This window comes from Phyllostomus hastatus, unplaced genomic scaffold, assembly GCF_019186645.2.
Source record: "Phyllostomus hastatus isolate PE091 unplaced genomic scaffold, TTU_PhHast_1.1 phas_contig_495, whole genome shotgun sequence".
NCBI classification, from domain to species: domain Eukaryota; kingdom Metazoa; phylum Chordata; class Mammalia; order Chiroptera; family Phyllostomidae; genus Phyllostomus; species Phyllostomus hastatus.
The window spans coordinates 3,780,900-3,802,727 of NW_025333895.1; the positions used below are offsets into that span (position 1 = coordinate 3,780,900).

Consider the following 21,828-nt stretch of genomic DNA (forward strand, 5'->3'; position numbering starts at 1 on the left):
TTTTCTTCTTACGATCTTCGAGGCCGATCTGACTCTTGGCTCAGAGACCCAGCCCCCTTCTCGTCTGGCCCAGATGGCCCACCTGCTCGCCGTGGCCCCCGCGGCCCCGGGGGGCCGTCCATTGGGATGTCGAACAGCACCGCCGTGCCAAAACCCGTCACCACTGGGCAGGGGGGGTTGGGGGGGCAGGGAGATGCTGTCGAGCCTGAGCACGATGTTTCCAACGTGGAACGTGTTTTCTCATGTGCATGCCCCCCCCGCCCGACCGTAAGGAAACGGAGGAAGGCTGGACGTGGGTTTCTCTGAAATGACGCGGGAAGGCCCTTTTGGAGATGGAAATGGCCCAGCTCCTCGCTGATTTGGTGTTTTGACTTTGCAGGGCACCCAGAAAATATGCCTTCCCTACAGTCCCACCAAAACGCTCTCCGTGAAGTCCATCCTCAGGTGAGTACGAATGGACAGAAACCCATGCCAGGAGCCTCGATGAATGTTTTCCGTGGCGATCGTTCTGTCCGCTTTCCAGCCTCTCGCCCTTCGGCCGCCTGCCGGGCGGCTTCCTGAGCGCTCAACGGGCATTAGCTCATGTCTCCGTCACAGCAGCCCTGTGAGGCCGGTGCCGTCATTGTCCCCATTTCAGAGATGAGGAAATGGAGGCCCGGGGAGCTGGTCAGGGTCACACTGCCAGGGCGTGGTGAGCTGAGGCCCCGCCCAGGTCTGGCTGATTTTGAGCGTCGCCCTCGGCATCTCAGGAAGGCCTTAGTCGCCTGCTTCCTCTTTCTCTGAATGCATGTAGGTGCTTTGGTTTTGTAAAAAAAAAAAAAAAAAAATCAGGAAATATTTTTTCCTTTCTGCTTTGAAATAGAAATTTATATCAGCAAATGCTTCTCAGGGAAGAACGTACTTATTCTTCACCAAACAGAGAGTCAGGTGAGTCGAGCACGCAGTGTTCCATGCCCAGCCGCCTCTCACGCGCCCACCTGTCCCCTCCCTGCCGGGTCCCTCCCGTGCTGGGCAGCAGTCTCCCCGGTGAATGCCGCCTCTCAGAGCGGGCCTGTTGCTTTGTCACCGGCTGCGACATTCCAGCCCAGGAGCAGCAGCTTCTGTTTGTCAGGCGCCGTGCTGAGTGCTTTGCCAGCATCGTCTCCATGGATCTCTGCACCAGCTCCGCAGGGCAGGTCTAGTGTCGTCTCCACGCCACCCAGGAGGAGGCGGAGGGATGGGGCGGAGACCTCAGTCTCTGGGAACTAGGGAGCCGCGGGTGAAACCCAGGCTCAGGGACTCCAGGGCGTGGCTGTGCACCTGCCGTCCCAACGCGGGAAGTGCGAGGGACCTGACTCACTCTTCCTTCAGCCGCGGACCCGGGTGGTGGGAGGGGATGGGGTTTGCTGCGTTCCCAGCTGCAACTCCCCGTTGCCAGAGGGTCCCTCAGGGTGACAGACTTGACCCCGGCAGCTAGGATTGCATCTGGCTGGCGAAAGGGCACTGAGATTAAGGGGCAAAAAATGTCACATCTCAGTGCGAAGCCTGACTTGGTCGCCACGCTGCAGACCGCCTCCTGTCCGCCCGGGGCCTCTGGCGTTCCCTCCTCCGCCCGAAGCCCCGGCTCGGAAAGCGCCACGAGGAGGTTAACCTGCTCGCCGAGCACGGAAATATCTTTTGCCGTTTCTAAACCGTAATTTGTTTTCAAAGGGACACTTCGAATTACAGTGGCTTAAGAGTGTTGTGAATCTTTTTTTTTTCCCTAAACAGAAGTTCCCCCAGTTCCTTTCTTCTTTATATTCAGAGACAAGGGAGTTCACGCAGCTACGACCTCAGCTGGTTACCTGAGTAGGGCCCTCGCCTCTCAGCACCCCCGCCCCCCCACAGCCAGGGCCCCCTTCGCCAAGAACGTAGCTTTAAAGACGTGAAAAATTAAAACTGCTCCAGTTTTCTGCCAGTTGGAGAAAAGAGTTTGTCTTCATTGGTTACAATCCTGAACTTGAAAACTTAAGAGGAAATTAAAATATAAGTACTATGGTGTTGGGTAAGCCAAGCCTGAGTTCAGACCTTGGCCTTACCACTGAACGGCTCCGTTACCCTGGCCCGAGCCTCAGTTTCCCCATCTGTAGAATGGAGATAAAATAGTACTCGCCTCGCACAGACTAAAGGAGGGTGCCTGGGATGAGCAGGCACTCTCTAATATGAGCTGTTATTTTTATCGTTCACGTACAAACACAGGGGCCTGAGAGACCACCCAGTTCCATTTCCCGGGGCTTCCTCTCGGACACTTATAGGCTGAAGGGAATTCTGTTGCTCGTCCAAAGTAGAACAAAGAACAGCCTTGTTAAGGACGGACGGTCTTTTGCCCTGAGTGGCAGAGGAGTTACCAGCAGAAGAAAGATATATATATCAGGCCACCTTAATTACATTTCATTTTGTCGTTAACTGCTCCGTACATGTCAGTGAGTCGCTGCTGCAGGAAATAAAAGGAAGACCCGTGCAGACCAGTCAAGGCTGCCTGGAGCAGGCGCGCTCAGCTCCGCCCTCCCTCTCGGACCCGAGTGTCCGTCATGTCCTGGGAGCCCAGTCGGGGTCCGGTCGGGGGCAGGCACGCTCGGAAAGCACAGTGTGGTGTTTGGCGGCCACCCTGTGCTCACAGAGCAGACTCCTCCTTCGCCTGTCGTGTCTCCCGTGGGCCAGGCCCCTCGTGATTTTCCAGGAGAGAGCGCTGGGCCTCTCTCAAGAGCCGAGCCGTGTCCCGCGGTCCCGCCGCTTCCACCGCACTGCGCCTCATTCTGTCCGTTCTGTTGCAGCGCCATGGACCTGGACAAGTTCGAGAAGGGCCCCCGGGAGATTTTCCACCCTGAGATACAGAAGGTAACGGGACTTTATGCTTCGTAGCCGTGTCCGTCGGGTCAGTGTTAGATAAGAACTGCCGTCATCCGTGACCCTGGGCTGTGGGTACTGACCAGCATCACCTGCGGAGCTTGGAAAACCGCATCGTGCCGGAACTCACACCGGTGGTTCTGGTGAGCCAGGGCCGGGGTGCAGGCCAGGAACCCATATTTTTCAAACGTTCCGTGAGTCATGCTGAGGGTCCTCCATCCATGAGCCGAAAGGTGTGTGTTCAGAGGGACCTGATCAGCCTAAAGCCATTCGTTTTACAGAGTGATGTAGACCTATGTGGAATGAGAGGGGTTTTTATAATGAATAACATACACAACGTGCTTATCGAGCTCGTAGCTCAGGTGGAAGGCTGTGCTGGGTGCCACAGAGGACAGAGGGTGGCCAGGAAGCCGTCCTGGCCCTTAGGACTTGGCTGTCAGAACAGCGTGCGCTGAGGGAAAAACACCCGAGTCATTGATCCAAGTGACAGCCCATCAAAAAGATGCCGACCGCACTTTTGCCTTGCAGCTGCAATCAATTCGGCTTTGGAACTCTCCCCGTGAAACAGAGAGACACAGCCATTCCTAGTGGCATGCCAGCTGTGTGACAGGGACCTCAGGACGGGTGACCGGGAGGGGCTGCAGAGGGGTCCCATCCAGCAGGGCCGGGAGCTGGGCGAGTCTCTGGGCAGAGGAGCGCCGCACCCACAGCGGCCACCCCGGGAGCAACTCAGGCCATGGGGAGGGGGCAGACGGGACGATGAGCCGTCTTCGCTTGGAAACCTTCCAAGTGGTTCGCTTGTGAAACACAGCTACTAGCTCTCAAGTCAGCTCGCCCCAAACATACGGCGTTGTGAATTCCCATAGCTCTTCTCTTGATTTAGTGGTTAAAATCGTATGTGCACCCTGACTCAGCCCCAAAAGGAACTGAGGCAAAAGCAGGCGTGTGAGGTTCAACTTTCAAAGCAGCTGCCGGCTCTGCCGTGTGGACTAGTACTTTTCACAGCACACTTAAAACGAGTTAGAACCAGAAATACGCCGGTTCCGGTGTGTCCTCGTCCCTTCGTGTGTGGGGGTTACTGTGCCCAGCCCCTTCCTCCTTGGAGCCGGGTGTGGCCCCAGACACCGGGCCCCAGCACCCACAGAGCCCACCCTGATGGCTCTTCGCGCGGCTCGCTGCTGAGGCCACGTGGCTCCGCACGGTCCCCTCCCTGCGCTCTCTCCGTAAAGTGACAGGACTAGTAAAAACAAGACTTTCATGCTGTCCTTCCCCGCGTGTTTTGACTTTCTTTCCCTTAACAAGGAACTATTCCTGAGCTTTCCCCATCCTCTGTGTGTGTGTGTGTGCACACGTGAGTGTGTGCACGTGAGTGTGCGGCGCAGCAGCAGTGGTTGCACGCCTGTCGTCAGGTCTCTGTGGACTTCTCGTAGGAAGCCTCGGGCCACAGGCCTTGGGTTTGGGCAGAAGAGCGCTTACAAATCCCTGGGTCCAAAACTAAACAGAAAATAAGCCGACTGCATTAAAAAGAGGGCATCTTTCCACCAAGTGGGAAGGTGGCAGGTGCTATTTTTAAAATGTTATTTATCTGTTCCTGGCTGCTACACCCTGTGAACGTCTCTCCTGGCCAGAATCTTCCCAGAAGCAGCGTGTGACGAGCCAGTGCTAAACGGCCAGAGAAACCCGGCGTCCGTGTCTGCTCCTGCTGCGGGGCACCCCTCTTTGTCTCGGGGTCATCACGGCCTAATGGGATGTTCTGAAATGACCGGGCCTTTTCCAAAAAGCTGCGGAGCTCTATTTGAATCTTAAGAGCACTTCAGAGAGGGCGGGGGGAGCCATGTAAGCACCAGTAGATCAAAGCGTGGCTTTCATAGGAAGTCAGAATAGAATGATCCCTGTTGAGCATGGCCGTGACTTTTCAAACTTTGTTTGACAGGACCTGCTGGTTCTGGAGGAACAAGAGGTGAGTAATGTGACGGGCTCTCTGTCCCCTGCGCCCAGCCTCCGTATTTACAAAGGAGCCTCCCCCTCCCCTTCCTCTCAGCCGCACCGCTCCACCCGACCCCCACCCCCACCACAGACCCACACAGTGGGGTCTGCTTACTGATGTGGTTTGTCCAGGTTCAGGGTTTCTGTACAGCTGGCTACCCAGATATGAAAACAATGAAGCTACTTAAACCTGCTTGGAAATACTCAAATGTGAACCTCACAATCGCTGTGGGTCACAGGTTTCAATTTTCATTAAAAATGGGGAGTTTGTGCTTCACTACACACTGCGTTTGCAGAAGGCCACGTTTATCTGTGTGTCTCCAGTCCCCGCTGCCCCACTTAAGAAATGCATTGGGTTTTCTAAGTGCACAGCAAACGGGGAGAGGTCTGCAATATTGTAAACAGGCATTTTGAGTGCATAAATTATAGTTTGTGCACGCCAGCCATACCTCTCAGTAAAGGGAGGTGTCATTCGTTCAGTTCTCAGGCCAACCTTGGACAAATCCCACACCCCGCTCCCCCTCACACCCTGCGTCTAGCCCGTCAGCACGTCCTGCTGGCACTGCTGCAACGCACGTCCCTAAGTCAAGCTTTTCTCAGCACCCCCCACCCCGAGGCCACGCTGGTTCGTCCCCCTGGACACCACCGCCATCCTCTCCAGCCTGGACTCTGCAGTGTCTCCCTGTTCCCGCACTCACCTCTCTTCTAGTTTCCCTGCTGTGTCCACATGGTCCTTTCACAGTGTGTCAAATCAAGCCATCCCCACACTCAAAACTCTAGCGGTTTCCCATCCCACTCAAAGGCAAGCCCAGCAGCCTCATCGTGGCCTGCCGGAGCCCGTGTGGCCGGGCCATGCTGCCTCCCGGCCCTCGACTCCATCCAGATTGACTTCCGTCTTCCTCCACCTTCTCAGGAAGAGCCTGCTGCCCCCCTGCTTCCTCCCAGCCAGGACGCTCTTCCCCAGGTGTCCTCAGGGGCCACACCCTCCTCACCTGGTTAGGCTCCCTGATCAGAGAGGCCTCCCAGACCACCCTAACATAGCCCCCCGCCCTTCTACAGGGCTTTGTGTTTCTTCTTAACTCACGTGTTCTCACTTGTGTATCGTTGCTGCTGCCCCCACCAGAATGTAAGCCCCTTGAGAAGGGGGACCGACTCCGTCTTGCTCGCTGCCGTGGCCCCAGGCCGCGGAGCAGGGCAGACAGAGGGCGCACACTGCCTGTCTGTTGGCGGAAAAGGTGAATTATGTGTTGATTGAATGAATTAGGAAATATTCATTCTACCTCCATTAAAAAGAATGAGGTAGACCATTATCTACTGGCATGGAAACATTTCCGTGACATAACATTTACTAAAAAAAGAAGCAAGTCATAGGGCAACGCTTACAGTATAATACCAGTTTTTATCAACAAACATTTGTATGTGTGTTCATTCCTTCATTCATTCATTGATCCAACAAATAGTCCTCAAGCTCTCACTGTGTGTGCGCCCCGTACCGATCAAGGCTTCGGGGACACACTGATGGACAAGACTGTGTCCCTTCTCCATGCTTGCCGTGACCAACAAGCGCCACGGAACTTGATAAATAGAAAACATGGAAGCTCCCCTCCCCCACTGCCACCCTCCCTCCCCAACTACCACCCTCCCTCGAAGAACCCCTGTTAACTGTGTGATGTATACCCACTGAATTTTTTTGGATCTACCAAATTTTAAAAAATAAGTAGCCAATCTCTTTATTCTCAATTTTATTCTCTTACTAAGCGGACGTTTGCTTGAAGCAACAAGAGCACTCACGACAGTATAACTCATGTCCAACACAACAAATATACACACTAAAATGCATTTGTTCATGCCCGCCTGCGCTTTTGCTGAATCCTACATCCCTCCCGCCCCTCTGCCAGGAGCGTTTGCCCCAGCTCCGCCCTGTCATGCAGATAAAGTGTCAGCCGGGAAGACGAGCAGGGAAATTTAACAAACAACACTGATGACCTTCCCGAAAGGTTCTGTGTTTGGCGAAGTGCTGTGGGTGTCCTGAAGCCCAGGCTCACCGGTTTGTTGCTCTAGTCCAGCGGGTCTCACAGTGGGTCCCTGGACCACAGCCTCGGCGTCACCGGGGACCTGGTCAGAAATACCAGTTCTCGGGCCCCACCCCAGAGCTACGGATTTGGGAGCTCCGGGAGCGCAGCCCAGCACTCTGTGTCTTAACAAGCCTTCCGGTGATTCCCGCGCCCGGGCAGGTTCGAGAACCTCTGCTTCGGTCGCTGCACTGTCGTTCCGAGAGGGTCGTCTGCCAGACCCCAAGCTACTGTGGGTGCTTTTTAAGGGACCGCCGGGAGTGGGAGAGGTGCCGGTGTGTTGGAGACACGTGACCGCTGTCACCATTGTCCAGACAGAGAAGTTGGAAAGTATAGAGCCCTCATGTGGATGGAGACCCATGAAAAAATGCTAAGAAATTTGCCAAAAAACAGTTAGGAGGCAGCTTGTGAGAATAAGTTGAACCTGACTACTTTTGTCTCCCTTCTGCACACGGGTCATGCACACGGTTGGGCCACGAGTCTTTATGGACCAACCCTCTCGGGGCACCCAGCACCGCAGACCGGGTGGAGAGTGAGGCGTGTCCGAGTGCCCCCTCCCAGGACGTCCGTCTAGTGGCAGAAGCAGACCAAGATGCGAGTGTGATAAAAGCTTGGCAGAGAGGGAACGGGGCTCTTAAGGAAACAAGCAAGGAGCCGTGGAGGGGAGTAACAATGAGGGACGCTGGCTTTACTCTGGGGGCCAGGAAAGGCCTCTCTGGGAATGGACGTTCGAGCTGAGCCCGCATGATGGGACGGCACCACCAGAGAAGGAGCAGAGGCAGAGCTCCCGGTGCAGGTCCTCCCTCGTCCCTGCTCTACACGGAAAATCACTAGATATAAACTGCGATTGCCCTGGCCGGTGTGGCTCCGTGGGTTGGGCGCTGTGCCATAGACCGAAAGGTTGCCGGTTCGATTCCCAGTCAGGGCACATGCCTGGGTTACAGGTTTAGTTCCTGGTCAGAGCACGTAAAAGAGGCAACCAATCCATGTTTCCCTCCCTCTTTCTCTGCCTCCCTTTCCCTCTCTCTGAAATCAATAAGCATGTCCCCAGGTGAGGATTTAAAAAAAAAAAAAAACTATGCCTCTGTCCCTCAGGTGTGTTGGGAACAGAAAAATGTCTGAGACCCTCGCTGCTCTGAGCCGTGGGGCTCTAGGACCCAGCGGTCCCAAAGCCTGGCGTTCTGCCTTCCCCTCCCGCCCCTGACCCCTGGCCAGTGCTTTAAACACCTCTGTTCCTTGCCTGCCCCTTAGCTGACCATCGGGAACGCCCCCAGCTAGGGGTGGGTCTGACAGCCTTGTCGAGGTTGGTTCTCTTCCAAACTTAGACTTTACCTTCTTACGAAATAGTTCAAGAAGTTTTTTAAAAAAGTATCGAGAATAATATAATGAAGACCTGTAAACCCACAACTTGGCTTAAGAAAAAACTGTTAAGAATACAGAGCTCTCCGATCCCATTATCCACCGTCTTCCGTAGAAGCTATTACCTTACGTGGGGCATCCATCCTTCCTACAGAAGGCACTGTTAATCCAGTGGCGAAAACTGAGCATCGTGAACATTTGTACCAGCTACTTCTCGATTGCCCCCCCCACCACATCTGTTCCGTCACTTCTTGAAGGTTAAGCGTCTTTAGAAATTGGAGGAAGTGAGCTTTTCAAATAAATCGCCTGCCATTCCCCATCTCTATTTCTAAAAGTGTCCACAGGTTTCAGCCTAAGATTTCTGTGTTGAGTTTTTGGGGTTTCTGTGTTGAGTTTTGGGGTCCAGGCCGCTGCTGATGGGGGGGCGGTCAGAGATGGTGTCAGTCCCGTGGGTCCTGTGGGCTGTCCATCTTGATCTCTGCAAAACGGACCTGGCACCCTGCAGGTGCCACTGGCAATGACCTTCCAAAGGAATTAGCTCCCATGAAAGCAGAGCGTTTCATCTGTAAGCTGTAAAAACGTGCAAAACTAGAGGAATGATGGTCCTTCCTGTGGGTCAGCATTGCCATTTCCCTAAATAACGACCAGCACGTCTCTTAACCGTGTGTGCTCTGACGATGACCTTCAAGTCACCACCTTTTCTTGTCCTACCGTAAGGGCTCTGTGAATTTCAAGTTCGGGGTTCTCTATGCCAGAGACGGGCAGCTCACCGACGACGAGATGTTCAGCAACGGTGAGTGTGTCCCTCTCCCTCCTGCTCACGGACCCCCTCTTCTGCCTCGTCGCGGTCTTCACGGCCCACGCCAGACTTGCCAGTTGAGCTGCAGCCTTGAATACAAGGAGCAGCCGGTAGTTTTACGAGGTTGTGGGGTGACTCCTGTAGGGCATTCATTTCATAAATATCGGTCACATGATATGTGGCGGCCCTGGCCCCAGAGAGGCAGTCCAGCTGGGAAATTACTCGGGATTCGAAGAAGTTGGTTCTACATGGTCTCAGGAGCAGGTTTTCTTCTTGATGTTCAGGGTTGGGGGAACTGTGAAGTGGTGTCATCGTCCTGTGATTTGCCCTTCTCATGTCCGATACCTGTTTACTATTAGTGGGAACGGTAATGACGTTTTCATCTTGAAATACGAAACACCTGCGACCCCAGCCTGGCCCTGGGGGCGGCCGGGAGAGGTTGGGTGGTCTGACTCTGTGGTCTCCTGTCCATGGGGTCCTGGGAGTTGTGGGCCCTCCTGCGTGGCACCGTAGAAGCAGGAAGCGTGGCTTCTCCGTTCTCTCCCCGCCGACGCGTCTACAGAGTCTAGTCCACGTCCAAGCGACTTCGGTTAGGAAACGAGGACTTGCTGATACCACACCTTCCCCACACGTTTCCCTCTTCCTGCAGAAACTGGAAGTGACACTTTTCAAAAGTTCTTAAACCTCCTGGGTGACACAATCACTCTAAAGGGCTGGACGGGCTACCGCGGCGGTCTGGACACCAAAAGTAAGCTTGCCTCTGGGTGTGTTCTGTTGTGATTTGCGTAACTTTTGTCACCAGCCCCATCTGTGTTTGTGCTGATGCCCACGCTGGGGGAAGAGGGCCAGAGGGGGTCAGAGCCTCACACCTAGGCTGACGTGGGGGTCGCCGCTCATGTTTGGTGGCTCCATTGAGCTCTGCTCGACTCAGCGGCCCTCACAGCCCCGAGGTGTGGCAGAGTCACGGTCTGCCCATCAGTTCTTACCCTTGACCTTGCGCTAGGACCGTGCGAGGCTCCGGGGACAAAGCAGTGGGTGAATCAACAGGGTCCCTGCCTTTCTGGGGGCTTGTAGTCCAGCAGACAGCAGGGACACGGAGCAGATAAGTATCAGATGCTTTAGCAGAGTGCCACGGGGGGCGTTTGACCAATCATCAGACAGAGAAGGCCTCCCCCCAGGGAGCTACAAATGGGGGTAACTTGAACGTCTAGAGGGGAGAAGAGAATTCCATGCAGAGGACATTTGCGAAGCTCCTGAGGCAGGAAAGAGCGTGGTATGTTCCAGAAACCAGGAGGATATCATTGCAGCTGGAGAGAGCGGAGGGACTGGGAGAAAGGGGAGGATTAGCTCATGGGGACTCTCGAGATCCCATTAACAATTCTGGATTGTATTCTAAATGGGATTGGCGTCACGAAAGGGTTTTAAGTCCGGGGAGGTGGGTCAGAATGAGCCTTTGAGCAGAACACACTGGCTGCTGTGTGGAGGGGGTGGGGGCGGGGTTGGAGGGGAGAGGCGTAGACGATTCAAGAGCAGGTTTAAAGGTCGAACCGGTGTGACCTACCCACGGCTGATTGAACGTGGGGACAAAGAGGAGAAGTCAGAGGACACCCGGGTCTCTGCCCTGGGCAGTGGGGAGGGGGGGTGGGGGCTCCGGCAGCGATACTGGGAACATCTGAGGAGGAGCCTTCTGGGGTGTGGGGATGGGTAAGGAGGTGAAGGTAAATAAGATGACACGTTTAGATTGGGAATCACTTAGGCCGTCTTCCAGTTGCACAGCTTTTCTAGTTGTACTCGCTCCTGTCAGTCAGCCCCGGGAGTAAGCCAGGCAGCGGATGCAGAGCGCATGAGGCCTCGATGTGACGGGCTTCAGACCTCGGTCCCCTTCCCCCGGGAGCCACAGCTCCCCCCCGCAGCCCGCGCTGGCATCATCTGGGAACAGGAAAGGCCAGGCAGGGTGCGAGGCCTGCCCTGCACTGGGAGCGACTTCACCGGTGGCTGCAGGGGGTGAGGTCCTTGGCCCCCGGCGTCAGGCCGTGGGGAGGCCGGGGGTGCCTGCCACTCATCTCCCGGTGCCAGCCCTCGGCCCCTCACGGCTGCCGGCTGCCAGCCAGCCAGCCAGCCCTCGCTGTGGCCAGGCACTCTGCTAAGCACTTCGCAGGCAGGATCTGGTCGACATCCCTGGGAGCTGCGTACTATGTTTTACCTCCGTCTTCAGAGGAGGAGACGGGGGCTCAGAGAAAGGCAGGGCGCCTTGTCGCAAGGAACGTAGCCCACGAGAACCCGAGTCCAGGTCTGGCCGACGCCAGCGCCCGCCCTCTCCCTCGCTGGGCAGCTCCGCCGGCACCACATCCCCTTTGTCCGTGGGTGGGACCGCGGTTTGCCCGTCCGCCTGTGCTAGTGCTGCCCTGGACGCCGGCAGTCGGTGGAAGGCGAGGACACTGGCCTTGTCAGCCCAGACTTCTCGGGACGGCCGCCGCTCCAAGGGGCGGGGCGGGCCTCAGACAGCACGTGAGCGGAGACGGAGCACAGGCCCTCCACGTGGGCAGGACCCAGCCGTCGCTTCCCCGCAGGGGGACGACCATCTCCGGGGCTGTACCGACTGTGCGCTGCGTCCCCGTCGTCTGCACAGAGACCCCCTCCTTCCAGTCCCAGAATGCTCTGCGCCCACTCAGCGCGTGCTTGTGTTTTGCAGACGACACCACAGGGATCCATTCGGTTTATACCATGTACCAGGGGCACGAGATCATGTTCCACGTCTCCACCATGTTGCCGTATTCCAAAGAGAACAAACAGCAGGTACGTGCGAACACAGGCAGCCCGGAGACGCAGGCCACCGACTCGTGGCCCGAGTGTGCAGAAGGCACTGGTATGGTTTCGCAGGGGGAGAGGCTACAGGCCACGGCAGGTGGGACGAAGGTCAGGCTCCAGTTTAGGGACGCCCTTGACCCTCTCTCCACCTGAACTTGCAATGAGCCCAAGGGAGAGCTGTCCTCTCTGGCACCACCCCTGGCAGGAGGTGAAGGGTCAGAGGTAAGAGTGCACGTGCGTGTGTGTGTGTGAGCGTGTGTGTGTGTGTGCACGTGTGTGTGTGCAGTGTTGTGGACTCCTGAGAGACTGCTGTGCATACCCGTGGCCTTTTCTCTGTGGCTCCTCTCGGTGGGTCCGTGTCTGGTCCGGGACATAAAGTACGTGGATCTGGAGTGTTTTCGGACGCGTGCAGGAGGTTGGCTCTGCCTGCTCGGGCTGGGCCAGGCAGGGAAAGACACCGCTGAGACACCCCTCCCCCACCCCAGGGACTGGCCTTTTCCAGGGGAAACGGATTCCGGTTTGCAAAGACACATGCTGCTGGATTTGAAGAATGTCAGGGGGTGGTTAATTTACCTTTTTATCAGAGTCGTGTCCATTTCTTATGCACTGAAGGCATCCGCATGAATAAATACCATACACATGAATGCATGGCTGTTCAGCAAAGATCTATGAGAAATACAGGGACTGTGATGGGGCTAGAAAGGCTTTTTCTGAGCACTTGTAATTTTACGTTAATAAGACTTCAGCAGGGGGCAGACACAAAGCAGATCGGGGGGCTAAAATGTGGTGTAGGAGTCGTGGGGCGCAAGGCACTCCAGGGACGTGGCCGGGAGGGGCGGGAAGAGTGAGTCCTGTGGGATGGTTGGGCCGGGAGAAGGAGCTGGTGCATGACCTTGCAGGCAGAGCAGACCCACTGGGGCCTTCCAGCTTGTCCTGGCCCGAGGAGGCTGACTCTGGGGAGGCACGGGTGAGGCAGGAGGAGCCTGGGCCCGCGGAGACGGTCTCAGGGACCGAGAGTCACTCGGTCACACCCTGGGCCGTGTTTTCACCAGGTCTGTGCTGCCAGCAAGGCTCCCCACTTTGCATGCCCAAGGGGCCTGTGTGCCGCTGCCGGGCTGCACCTCTCAGGGGCCGGGGCTCTTGGCATCTCGGGGTCACGGGCAGAAGAGAGACCACACTGTCCTTCCCAGTCACCCTAAGTCATATCAACTTCCTACATCTCAGCAGTAATGTCACAAACGGCCATTGAAATATGTTACGATCCCCCTCCTCGCCCAGCCCCCACCCTCTCAGCCCTGTTTCTTCACCAGCGTCGCCCGTGTCCTGTGACAGAGGGGCCCGTGTCCTGTGGCAGAGGGGCCTGAGCAGAGAGGCAGGTGGGGTGGATGTGCCGTCTCAGCCTTCAGCCACCGCAGAAGTCTTTAGCCTCGTCTCTCGAGGGGGCCGTTAGTACATGAAGGCAAAACAGCACTCACCAGGGGCACCGGCATGTTCCTGGGTGAGCCCTGCTGTTTCCAACCTCCTGCCTGGCTCCCGGGCAGGACCTGGGCCCCCCACCCACCCCGCATCCGTAGGTAGGAAGAAAATCAAAACCGTGCGTTTGCCGCTATTACCAGGAAGACACTGCAGGTGGGAAGAGAAAAAAGAAATGCAGAATGATAGAGCGTCTCATCCTGCGAGGGCAGAGGCCTGCGAACTGGGAGCCTCTCTCTGCGCCCGTCGTGGTCCCTCAGGGGCCTAGGTAACAGGCAAAGAGTCAGGGACGAGCCCGGCCCGTAAAGTCTCGGTGGCTCTTGGACATCCAGAAAACTGACGGAGCAGTCTGAGCCACATCCCAAATCTGACGCAAAGAAACAGAGTCTCACGAAGAGTTTGCAGGCCCTGATACTGCAGTCACCTCTTCCGTCTCTCTGGGCCCTCCACGCCCGTACAGAACCGCATGGCGGGGGGAGGGAGGAGCACGGGTGTTGCCTCGCCTTCTTCCTAACGCCGCCCTGTGGTGTCCCGCACCCCTGCCCCCCTGTGGTCTCCCAGCCGCAGCTCTGGCTCCGGGTGAGAGCACAGGCTCTGGGATCGGCCGGATCTGGACCGAACCCCAGCGCTGCTGGGCTCCGGCTCTGGGTCTCGGGCGCATTTCGTGCACTGCCATGGCCAGGGTTCAGTCTCGGCCCTCTCCTCTTCCTGCCCCACCTCCCTGCCTTGTTCACTCCCTCCTGACCCGGCCCAGACTCGTGGCTGTAAATTGCTCTTCCGTGCAATGACGCCCCAAATTACACCTCCAGCCAGACCCCTCTCCGGAACCCAGGCCCCGTGGGCCTGGCCCACGTTCTAATAAAGTGTTCTCAGAACACAGCCACGCCCACTCACTTACCTGTGGCCCTGGCGTCTTTTGAACTACAACAGCAGAGCTGCGTGGTTGCAAAGAGATGATGCGTTCTGCAAAACCGAGAACGTTTCCTATCTGGGCCTTTACAGGAGAAAATCGCTGACCTCGTACCTAGGAGGTCATTTTGGAAAGGTCAGCTGGGGTCAGATGGGTAGGGCCGTGTTTTCACCAGGTCTGTGCTGCAGACCAAGGCGGTTCTAAAAATACGCCCTGGGGAATTCTGACGGAAGGCCTCCTGTTTGGGGGCCTGCAGGGCCGGGCTGAGGGGCGGCGAATGAAGATGAGCACAGTCAGAGAAGTGCAGTGGGAGAGGGGGCAGCTGGGAGGCTCGTGCGGAAGACGGAGGGGAGGGGCTCGGGCCTGAATCAGAGCAGAGAGGCGGAGAGGGGTGGCTGCGGAGCCAGAGACGGCTGCTAAAATGTGGGAGGCAAGAGGTCAAAGACGCCTGAAGTCTGGGCCCTGGCCTTCGTGGTCGCTCGTCCTGTGTGGGTTTTGTCACTCTGTGCCGTGTGCGAGTGACCTCCTCAGCGACCTTGTCTGTGCTCCCCTCCAGGTGGAAAGGAAGCGCCACATCGGGAACGACATCGTCACCATCGTGTTCCAGGAAGGGGAGGAGCCCTGTCCTGCCTTCAAGCCTTCCATGATCCGCTCCCATTTCACACGTATCCTGGGCCTCGGTGACCGCGCCGCAGTGAGCTGTGGGGCAGCCCAGCCGGCCTGGCACGCCCCTCCCGCCAGCGCTGTGACGGACTCGCGTGGTGCCAGTGTTCCGTGCGGCTCGGTCTCAGACACACCACTTGGGGCTTCCTCGTCAGCAGTGTTCCCCCTTCTCCCTCCATCCAGTGGGGTAGCAGATGGGTTCATTCCCAGACGGCTCTTGACCGCTGCAGTCTGTCCTTTTTCCTCGGGTGTCTGTGAAGTCAGGGAGACTTCCTCCCATCCATCATTGAGAAATCCACTGGAAGAATTCTAGTTGACTCCTCTGAGAAATGCGCCAGGGAAGAAAGATAAAATGCCAGAATAGTGTTTCTTTGTTGATTCTAAGCCCCAGCGACAGCCGCTGTGTGGTCAGCTCTCACGCTTGGAGAACTGATAGAATCGGTCATGTTTGCATTTGCTCCCCCTCTGTGCCCTCTAATTGCTGTTTGGCTCACATGGCAGCAAAGTCCCGCTGACGTTCTCTGCGATGTCCAAGCTCAGCTCAGCCAGGCAGGCACGGGGCATGAGCTGGCCCTCCCTGCGGACACCCAGTGTGGCCCTGTCCCTCTGGGCCACGGGCCATGACAGGGAGACCCAAGGTGGTGCCTCCGCAGGTTGTACGTAGTTAGTAAAAGGCAACTAACAGGCATTTTCAGGAGACTCCAGTAAGAATGGTGGCAGACAGGACCCTTAAGACTCACTGCATCTGGAAGTAGGTTGCTCTGCTGACGCGGGCTTGTTCGCTGTCAGCTAACAATGGAGCGTGGGAGTTTTTGAGAGTTGAAAATTGCCAGACTTCTTCCACAAGGGCAGGGAAGGAAACGGAGGGCACCCATGCTTCATGGTGAACCGTGTCTGCTCCCAGCCCTGCTTACCGGGACAGTCGCTCTGTTGGCTGGGATGCTGGAGCACGTCTCCCTGCCTGCAGCGGTCCTGTGGGCAGAGAGCCTCTCCCCAGCCACCGCAGGCCGGGGAGGGAGGCAGCCCCCGAAGTGACTGGGGGTGCTCATGCCTTCTGGAGTGTCCTTCAGTGGCGCGCGTCAGCTCTGGGCCTTGGCGCATTCGTGTGTGGAGAGGGCTCTCCAGAATCTTCAGGGAGCCTGTGCAGATTCCTTCCTTCCACTGCGTCTAGACGTGGAGACACTTGGAGGAGCTTACTGTGGCTTCTTAGCCCTGGCGAGCAAAGCCGGGCTGGGCGGTGGCAGGGAGGAGGAACCGGGGGCAAAAAGGGAAGCGGCGGGAGGGTGGGGACCATCTTAGCTCCATGGACCCCCACCACAAGCCGAGCAGAGGCTCCCCAGGGGCTGCCGCCAGCTACGTGGTTTGTTTTGGTTTGTTTAGTCTACCAAACCCAGAGGGAGGGGGAGAGGGAAGGTGTGTGTACAGTGGGAACGTCTGAGTGGCTCGTCTCTTCAAAATGTGTAAGATGAAACTGATGACTAATTTCCTGTTGGGATCCCTACACTTCCAAGCCACAGAGTTGCTCTTTTTGCTTTGCTGGCTTCTTCGGTGCTTAGTGGCTTTATTTATATTGCTTTGCTGACAGATTTGGAGGTTTAGCTCTTCCCCCAAAGGATGAACACGCTGAGGGTGAACCTCTGTCTTCCTGGGCTGTCTCTTTCACAGAAGTCACCCTGAGGGTGACCGGGGCCTGGCCACAAAGGGCAGGTCCAGGATGAGTCTGCACCAGGGCTGGCGGGGGGGTCGAGGGGGTGTTCAGAGCACAAGCCCTTGGCTGTGAGCACCGGGGTCATTGATTGAGCTCCTTAACCATCACCGCAGATATTTTTGCCTTAGTGAGGTACGAGCCGCAGAATGACAATTACCGGTAGGTACCGACACTGTCCCCGGTTGCCGGTTCTAATTCTCGCGTCTACTTGTTAATTTAGCAATCGTTTTATGAGGCTCTGGACAGAGGTATTTCTTGATTGATGTGACGTGTCCTCCCCTTAGAGAACTTGCTCCAAGGCCGTCCTCTCTTCCGGAAAACCTCAGTCCGTGTGACGTTACCGTGTGTGGCCGACCCAGGGTCTCACTCTGCAGTGGGCTCCGGTCTGACACACTGGATCTCAAGCAGAGTGTCCCCTCTCCTAGACCACACCCTTCCCATCTGTCCGTCTGTCCTCAGAAACCTCTCTGCAGAGGGTGTCATGAGGTTGTGCAAAGAGTGTGAACTTTGAGCCAAACAGAATCCCAATGCCCCGACTCTGTCACTCATTACCTTTGTGGCTTTGAAACCAGTGCCGCCTTCCCATCCCAGGTGATGACAGAATGGAGGTGATGACGCCAGCGTAGCACGTTGGCGAGCACCCACCGACGCTGTGTCTTGAAACGCCAAGTGTGCTGCCCGGGATGCGGGGGTGCCCGGTGGTGGCCTTTGGTGTTATTCCTGGGGTGCCTGGCCCTGCCCACGGCAGTGGGTTGGACCACGAAGGACGCAAGAGGACTCGGCCTCTGCCCTGAAGCACGTGGGAGAGCTGCGTGGCACCCACGGCTCCGGCACCCACAGGACGGCACGTCCTGCAGAGGGAACATTCCCAACACACCACAGGGGCAACCGGACAGATGTGAGGTCAAACTGTCGGTGACGTCCGAAGAAAACAAATCATAATGCTGAAATGTCCTCTACGCAGGCTGAAAATATTTTCGGAAGAAAGCGTGCCGCTCTTCGGCCCACCCTTGCCGTCCCCCCCGGTGTTTACAGACCGCCAGGAATTCAGGGACTTTTTGCTCGTGAAACGTAAGTTCCGTGTTGACATGTTTTTGCTCCTTGTTCCACGCCAGGGTATCTATCTTCCGGTTCTCCGGGGATGCTGCGTAAGAAAGCATCGTTGTTCAGGCATCGGTCCCGCTCTTGTTGCTAATCCTTCACCCGACACGTGTTGAGTGGCCTGGCGCCACCGTTGTGCGGGTTTTCCTGAGTCCTCGCCTGTACCGACACCCTCCTCGCCCTCAGGGAAGGGGCTTGACTCCTGGGGCTCGGGGGGGCGGGGGGCCAGCCGGCACCTCCCAGCAGCACGCAGGACCCAGGTTATCGCTGGGCAGGGTGATGCCCTCCGAAGCGTGGGGTGGCGGGGCGTGAGGGGTGCAGTCGGAGGTTCCCGGTGGGAGAAGACAGGCTGACAACGGTGGACAGCGGATGCTGAAGGCACAGAGGGTAGAGCCGGCCGGGCCCCGGAGGGGCTGGAGGGCAGGGAGGGGGCGCAGGCAGGAGCCGAGGCTCGGAGGCCTCTGAGCTGCAGCCTGTCTTTGGGGGGGGGGGGCGCGGCAGGCCAGGGGGGACACTCCAGGAGATCAGGAAGTGGCCCAAAACATCTCCACAGAACAGTAGAGCTCTCCCCCTCATTCAGCCAAAACCAAGTCATTTGAAATGGGTATTTCTGGGGCACTGAGGAGAAAATATCCCCAAACAAAAACATTCCCCGTCACGGAGTCAGAGGAAAGAGTAGCCCAGCCAACTTCAAATTCCTGAGAGGTGCCTGGCCGGCCAGCCGCCCCAGCTGGTCTCCAGCGCAGATCTCCCCAGGAAGCGCCTGTCCCCAGGGAGCCGCACCCCCCCCCCACCCCGGTCTGCGGCCACCGCCCTTCCTCCGGGACCTCTGGGCGAGAACAGGAATCCTTAGAGAGAGCTGACCGTCGGCCTGCTGGGCTCACTCCTCACATTTGACACCGTTTAACCATTGACAAGGTCCCTGACAAGGAAATGCCGTCACTGGCACCCGTACAAGGTTTACACCCGTTATACAGGGTAGAGAAGCCAGGCCCCAAAGAGCTAAAGAGCTTGCTTAAGATTGTGCAGGTGAGCAGCCCGACTGCGACCCGCACCCGGGACCGGCCTGACCTCAGGCTCCTGGCCCCTGTCGCATGCCTGCCGCTCTGTGCTCGCACGTGTAACCGCACGGTCCACGTCACGGACGCCTGGTGTCCGGTCCGCTAACTCACCAGCTTTCTGTTCCCCAGAAGACACTTCCGTTAGGCTAAGAAGCTGAGCACTGTGCTGAGGCAATTGTTACTGTTTTCTAACAAAATGTAGCAAGTGCATTTATTTCATGTCGTTGAAGGGCATGCTCGCAGTTTGGCCCCAGTGTTGGACGGGCGGGTGGGTGGGTGGATGGATAGACGGACGAATGGGTGGGTACTACGGATGGGATGGCAGATGGGTGCAGGTTGGGTGCGTATCAGGTCTTCAGGGAGTCCGGTGTGCCCTCTGCTCGGGAAGCTTGCAGCCCAACGGGAAAGTCAGGCACACACCCCTGCGGAGTGTGAGTTTGTAGAAGGGAAGGTGGAGAGTTCACAAGCTTCTGCTGCGAAGGAGCTACCAGGGGTGATACTGGCGTTAGGCACGCGGGTGTTCTCCGCTACAGGGCGTTTCCTGGAGAAGGACACTCTTCCGTAGCACGTTCATATTTACAACTGCCTTTGTGACTTGGTTTATTCTAGTAATCAATGGTGAGAAAGCCACTCTGGAAACGCCCACATTTGCCCAGAAGCGCCGGCGTACGCTGGACATGCTGATCCGATCTTTGTACCAGGATCTGATGCCAGACATGCATAAGGTAACCGGGGTCCACGGGGCCCTCCCCTCCCACGGGGTCTGAGCGGAGAACACAGGCCCCGGCGAGCAGTCCCGGGTAGGAGAGCACAGGCGACGCCTTGGTCCTTGCCGTCACGGCAGGGCGGGGGCCACCCGGCTGACGTCCTCGCCTTGTTCCTGTGACGAGGAGGGATGCTGACTCCCTGTACACGGGAATGTGAGTTTCAGAAGCCAGGGCCCACGGAAACCGAGGTGCAGGCTGGGGCTGGCGCGTCGAACAGCCATCCCTGGATGGCAGAGCGTGCTTTGTGGAAGGGGGGCGGGGGCTGCGCTTGGTGGCGTCACTCAGCAGGACAGCGCCACAGAGCTGGTGGGCAGGCAGGCACGGGGGTTGTGCAGAGAGACTGCCACGTTTTCAAGGTTTCTCAGGTTTGCTTGAGTTCAAAGCCCCTGCCGTCCGCCGCCACGCAGCACTGCCTCACGCATGGCCGGTGGCCCTTTCGCCCCCAGCATCTGGCACAGACCCTGCAAAGGGGGACGGGGCCGGGGGGGTGGGGGGGTGTCGCTCCCTAAGTGCTCAGTGAGCGATGGACACAGAAGGCAGAAACGGGAGCATTTGGACAACCAGGCCTGCGCCTTCCGAGAAGCCAGAGAAGGAGGCTTGGCAAGCATCTGCGGAACTCGAAACGTGTTCTTCTTTTTCAGAACATGCTGAACAGACGCTCCTTCAGCGACGTGCTGCCCGAGTCACCCAAGTCGGCGCGGAAGAAGGAGGAGGCCCGCCAGGCCGAGTTTGTCCGAATAGGGCAGGTGGGCTGTGTTCTGGGACCCGCAGAGGTTGCACGGTTGCACGCGCGTGCCAGAGCGTGCAGCTGCCCCCAGGGTTACTGCGGGAGCCGTGAGCCTGCAGGCGAGGGTGCGCGCAGGTGCGGGTGAGGGGGCGGACGCCGCTGGTGGGGGGAGAGGGGCGGCAGGGCCCTCGGAGAGGCCGTGTCCTCACAGACAGAAGACCTGAATGTCCACCCTGCCACCTGGACGCAGGTCCCACTCCCCCTGCCACTCCCCCTGTGCCGTGCTCCCACACGACGTTGGTGTGTCTCAGCTCCGAGAGGTGGCACCGCTTCCTGCCGGGACCCCACGTCACAGCTGCAGAGGAGGGTCTGACCCAAAAGCAGAGAGCGAGGCAGGGAGACCAAGGGGAGTGCAGAGGCCAAGGTCACTGTTCCCCAAAACAGGCGCCCTGTGTCGGGGGCCCCGGCGCTGGTCCTTGGTAAAGATGCCCAGCTCCGCCTTCAGACGTTCTGATCCATCAGGTGTCAGGAGGGGCCTGACACCTGATTTCCATACTCATGGTTTGGCCGTCACTGTGTTGATGTGCCGATCGGTGGAAATGACAAGAATGCACGTGGGGTTCCTGGGTTGGGACGCTGCCACTAGGGCCTCACCCTGTCAGGCCGACGGCAGGCCCTGTCTTTGCTGACGGGGCAGCGCGGGAGCCCAGAACTTTAGTCTGAACTTACTCCTGTTTCAGTGTCTCTCAATGTCCGATCATAACTGTCAACCCTGCTGCCTTTCACTGCCTGATAACACACTTTAAAAGAGATCTCTCTTCTCAAAGGCGCTGAAACTGAAATCCATCGTGAGAGTGGACGCCCCACCCAGCTTGGTGGCTTCGGGGATCTGCAAAAAAGAGGTGAGTGGACAAGACTTTCAAGTTCAACACCGGGAATGTCATTGGTCCTCAGTGATGTCACTCAGACCCTTAGAAAGAGGTTTGTGGGGCCGGAGGGCGAAGAGCTTGTCTGTTGTCGGGGAGTCCTCAGGGGAAGCGCAGGGAAAGCTGGGTAGCAGGGAGCGTGAGCCTCCCTGTGCCCACTGTACGCATGTGCCTTTTCACACTCACGGGGAGTGGAGCCGAGGACCGGGCCTGGCCAGGCAGACTGGGCCGCACAGTGCTCCCCAGGCCCTGAGTGCAGGCAGCTCGCCTGGACATCTTGGCCGGATTCGTGCTCCAACCCAGCATTTCTGACAAGCATCACGTGGCGCCCTGACCACGGGCACACTCTGAACAGCGAGGCTCTGGGGCAGGGCTTCCAAGCTTTCGTGTGCATGCACATCAGCCCCGGAGCTTCTGACGCAGGAGGTCTGGGGGGTGGTGCCTGAGAATTTGCAGCTGTAACATGTTCCCGGATGATGCTGATGCTGTTGGTTGGAGGACCACAGCCGAGAAACCACTGCCTGCTGGACGGCTTACTCAGCCAACCAGAAAGTCTTGTTTCCACATGGGGAAGGAACCACGTGGGAATCGAGAAGAGAAGAG

General features: G+C 57.5%; 1 protein-coding gene across 3 annotated transcripts in view; it reads left to right on the forward strand.

Annotated features, from left to right (window-relative positions):
* GARNL3 (GTPase activating Rap/RanGAP domain like 3) overlaps positions 1–21,828 on the forward strand; it is a 117,320-nt gene that overhangs the window by 71,191 nt on the left and 24,301 nt on the right. For all 3 annotated transcript variants that reach the window (XM_045846532.1, XM_045846533.1, XM_045846534.1), the window contains 12 exons: positions 380–444; positions 2,793–2,856; positions 4,799–4,825; positions 9,000–9,075; positions 9,731–9,829; positions 11,774–11,877; positions 14,829–14,937; positions 16,757–16,802; positions 17,608–17,714; positions 19,415–19,530; positions 20,214–20,318; positions 21,127–21,201. In XM_045846532.1, coding sequence (XP_045702488.1) covers positions 380–444; positions 2,793–2,856; positions 4,799–4,825; positions 9,000–9,075; positions 9,731–9,829; positions 11,774–11,877; positions 14,829–14,937; positions 16,757–16,802; positions 17,608–17,714; positions 19,415–19,530; positions 20,214–20,318; positions 21,127–21,201 — 993 coding nt within the window. The remainder of the gene's footprint in view (positions 1–379; positions 445–2,792; positions 2,857–4,798; positions 4,826–8,999; positions 9,076–9,730; positions 9,830–11,773; positions 11,878–14,828; positions 14,938–16,756; positions 16,803–17,607; positions 17,715–19,414; positions 19,531–20,213; positions 20,319–21,126; positions 21,202–21,828) is intronic.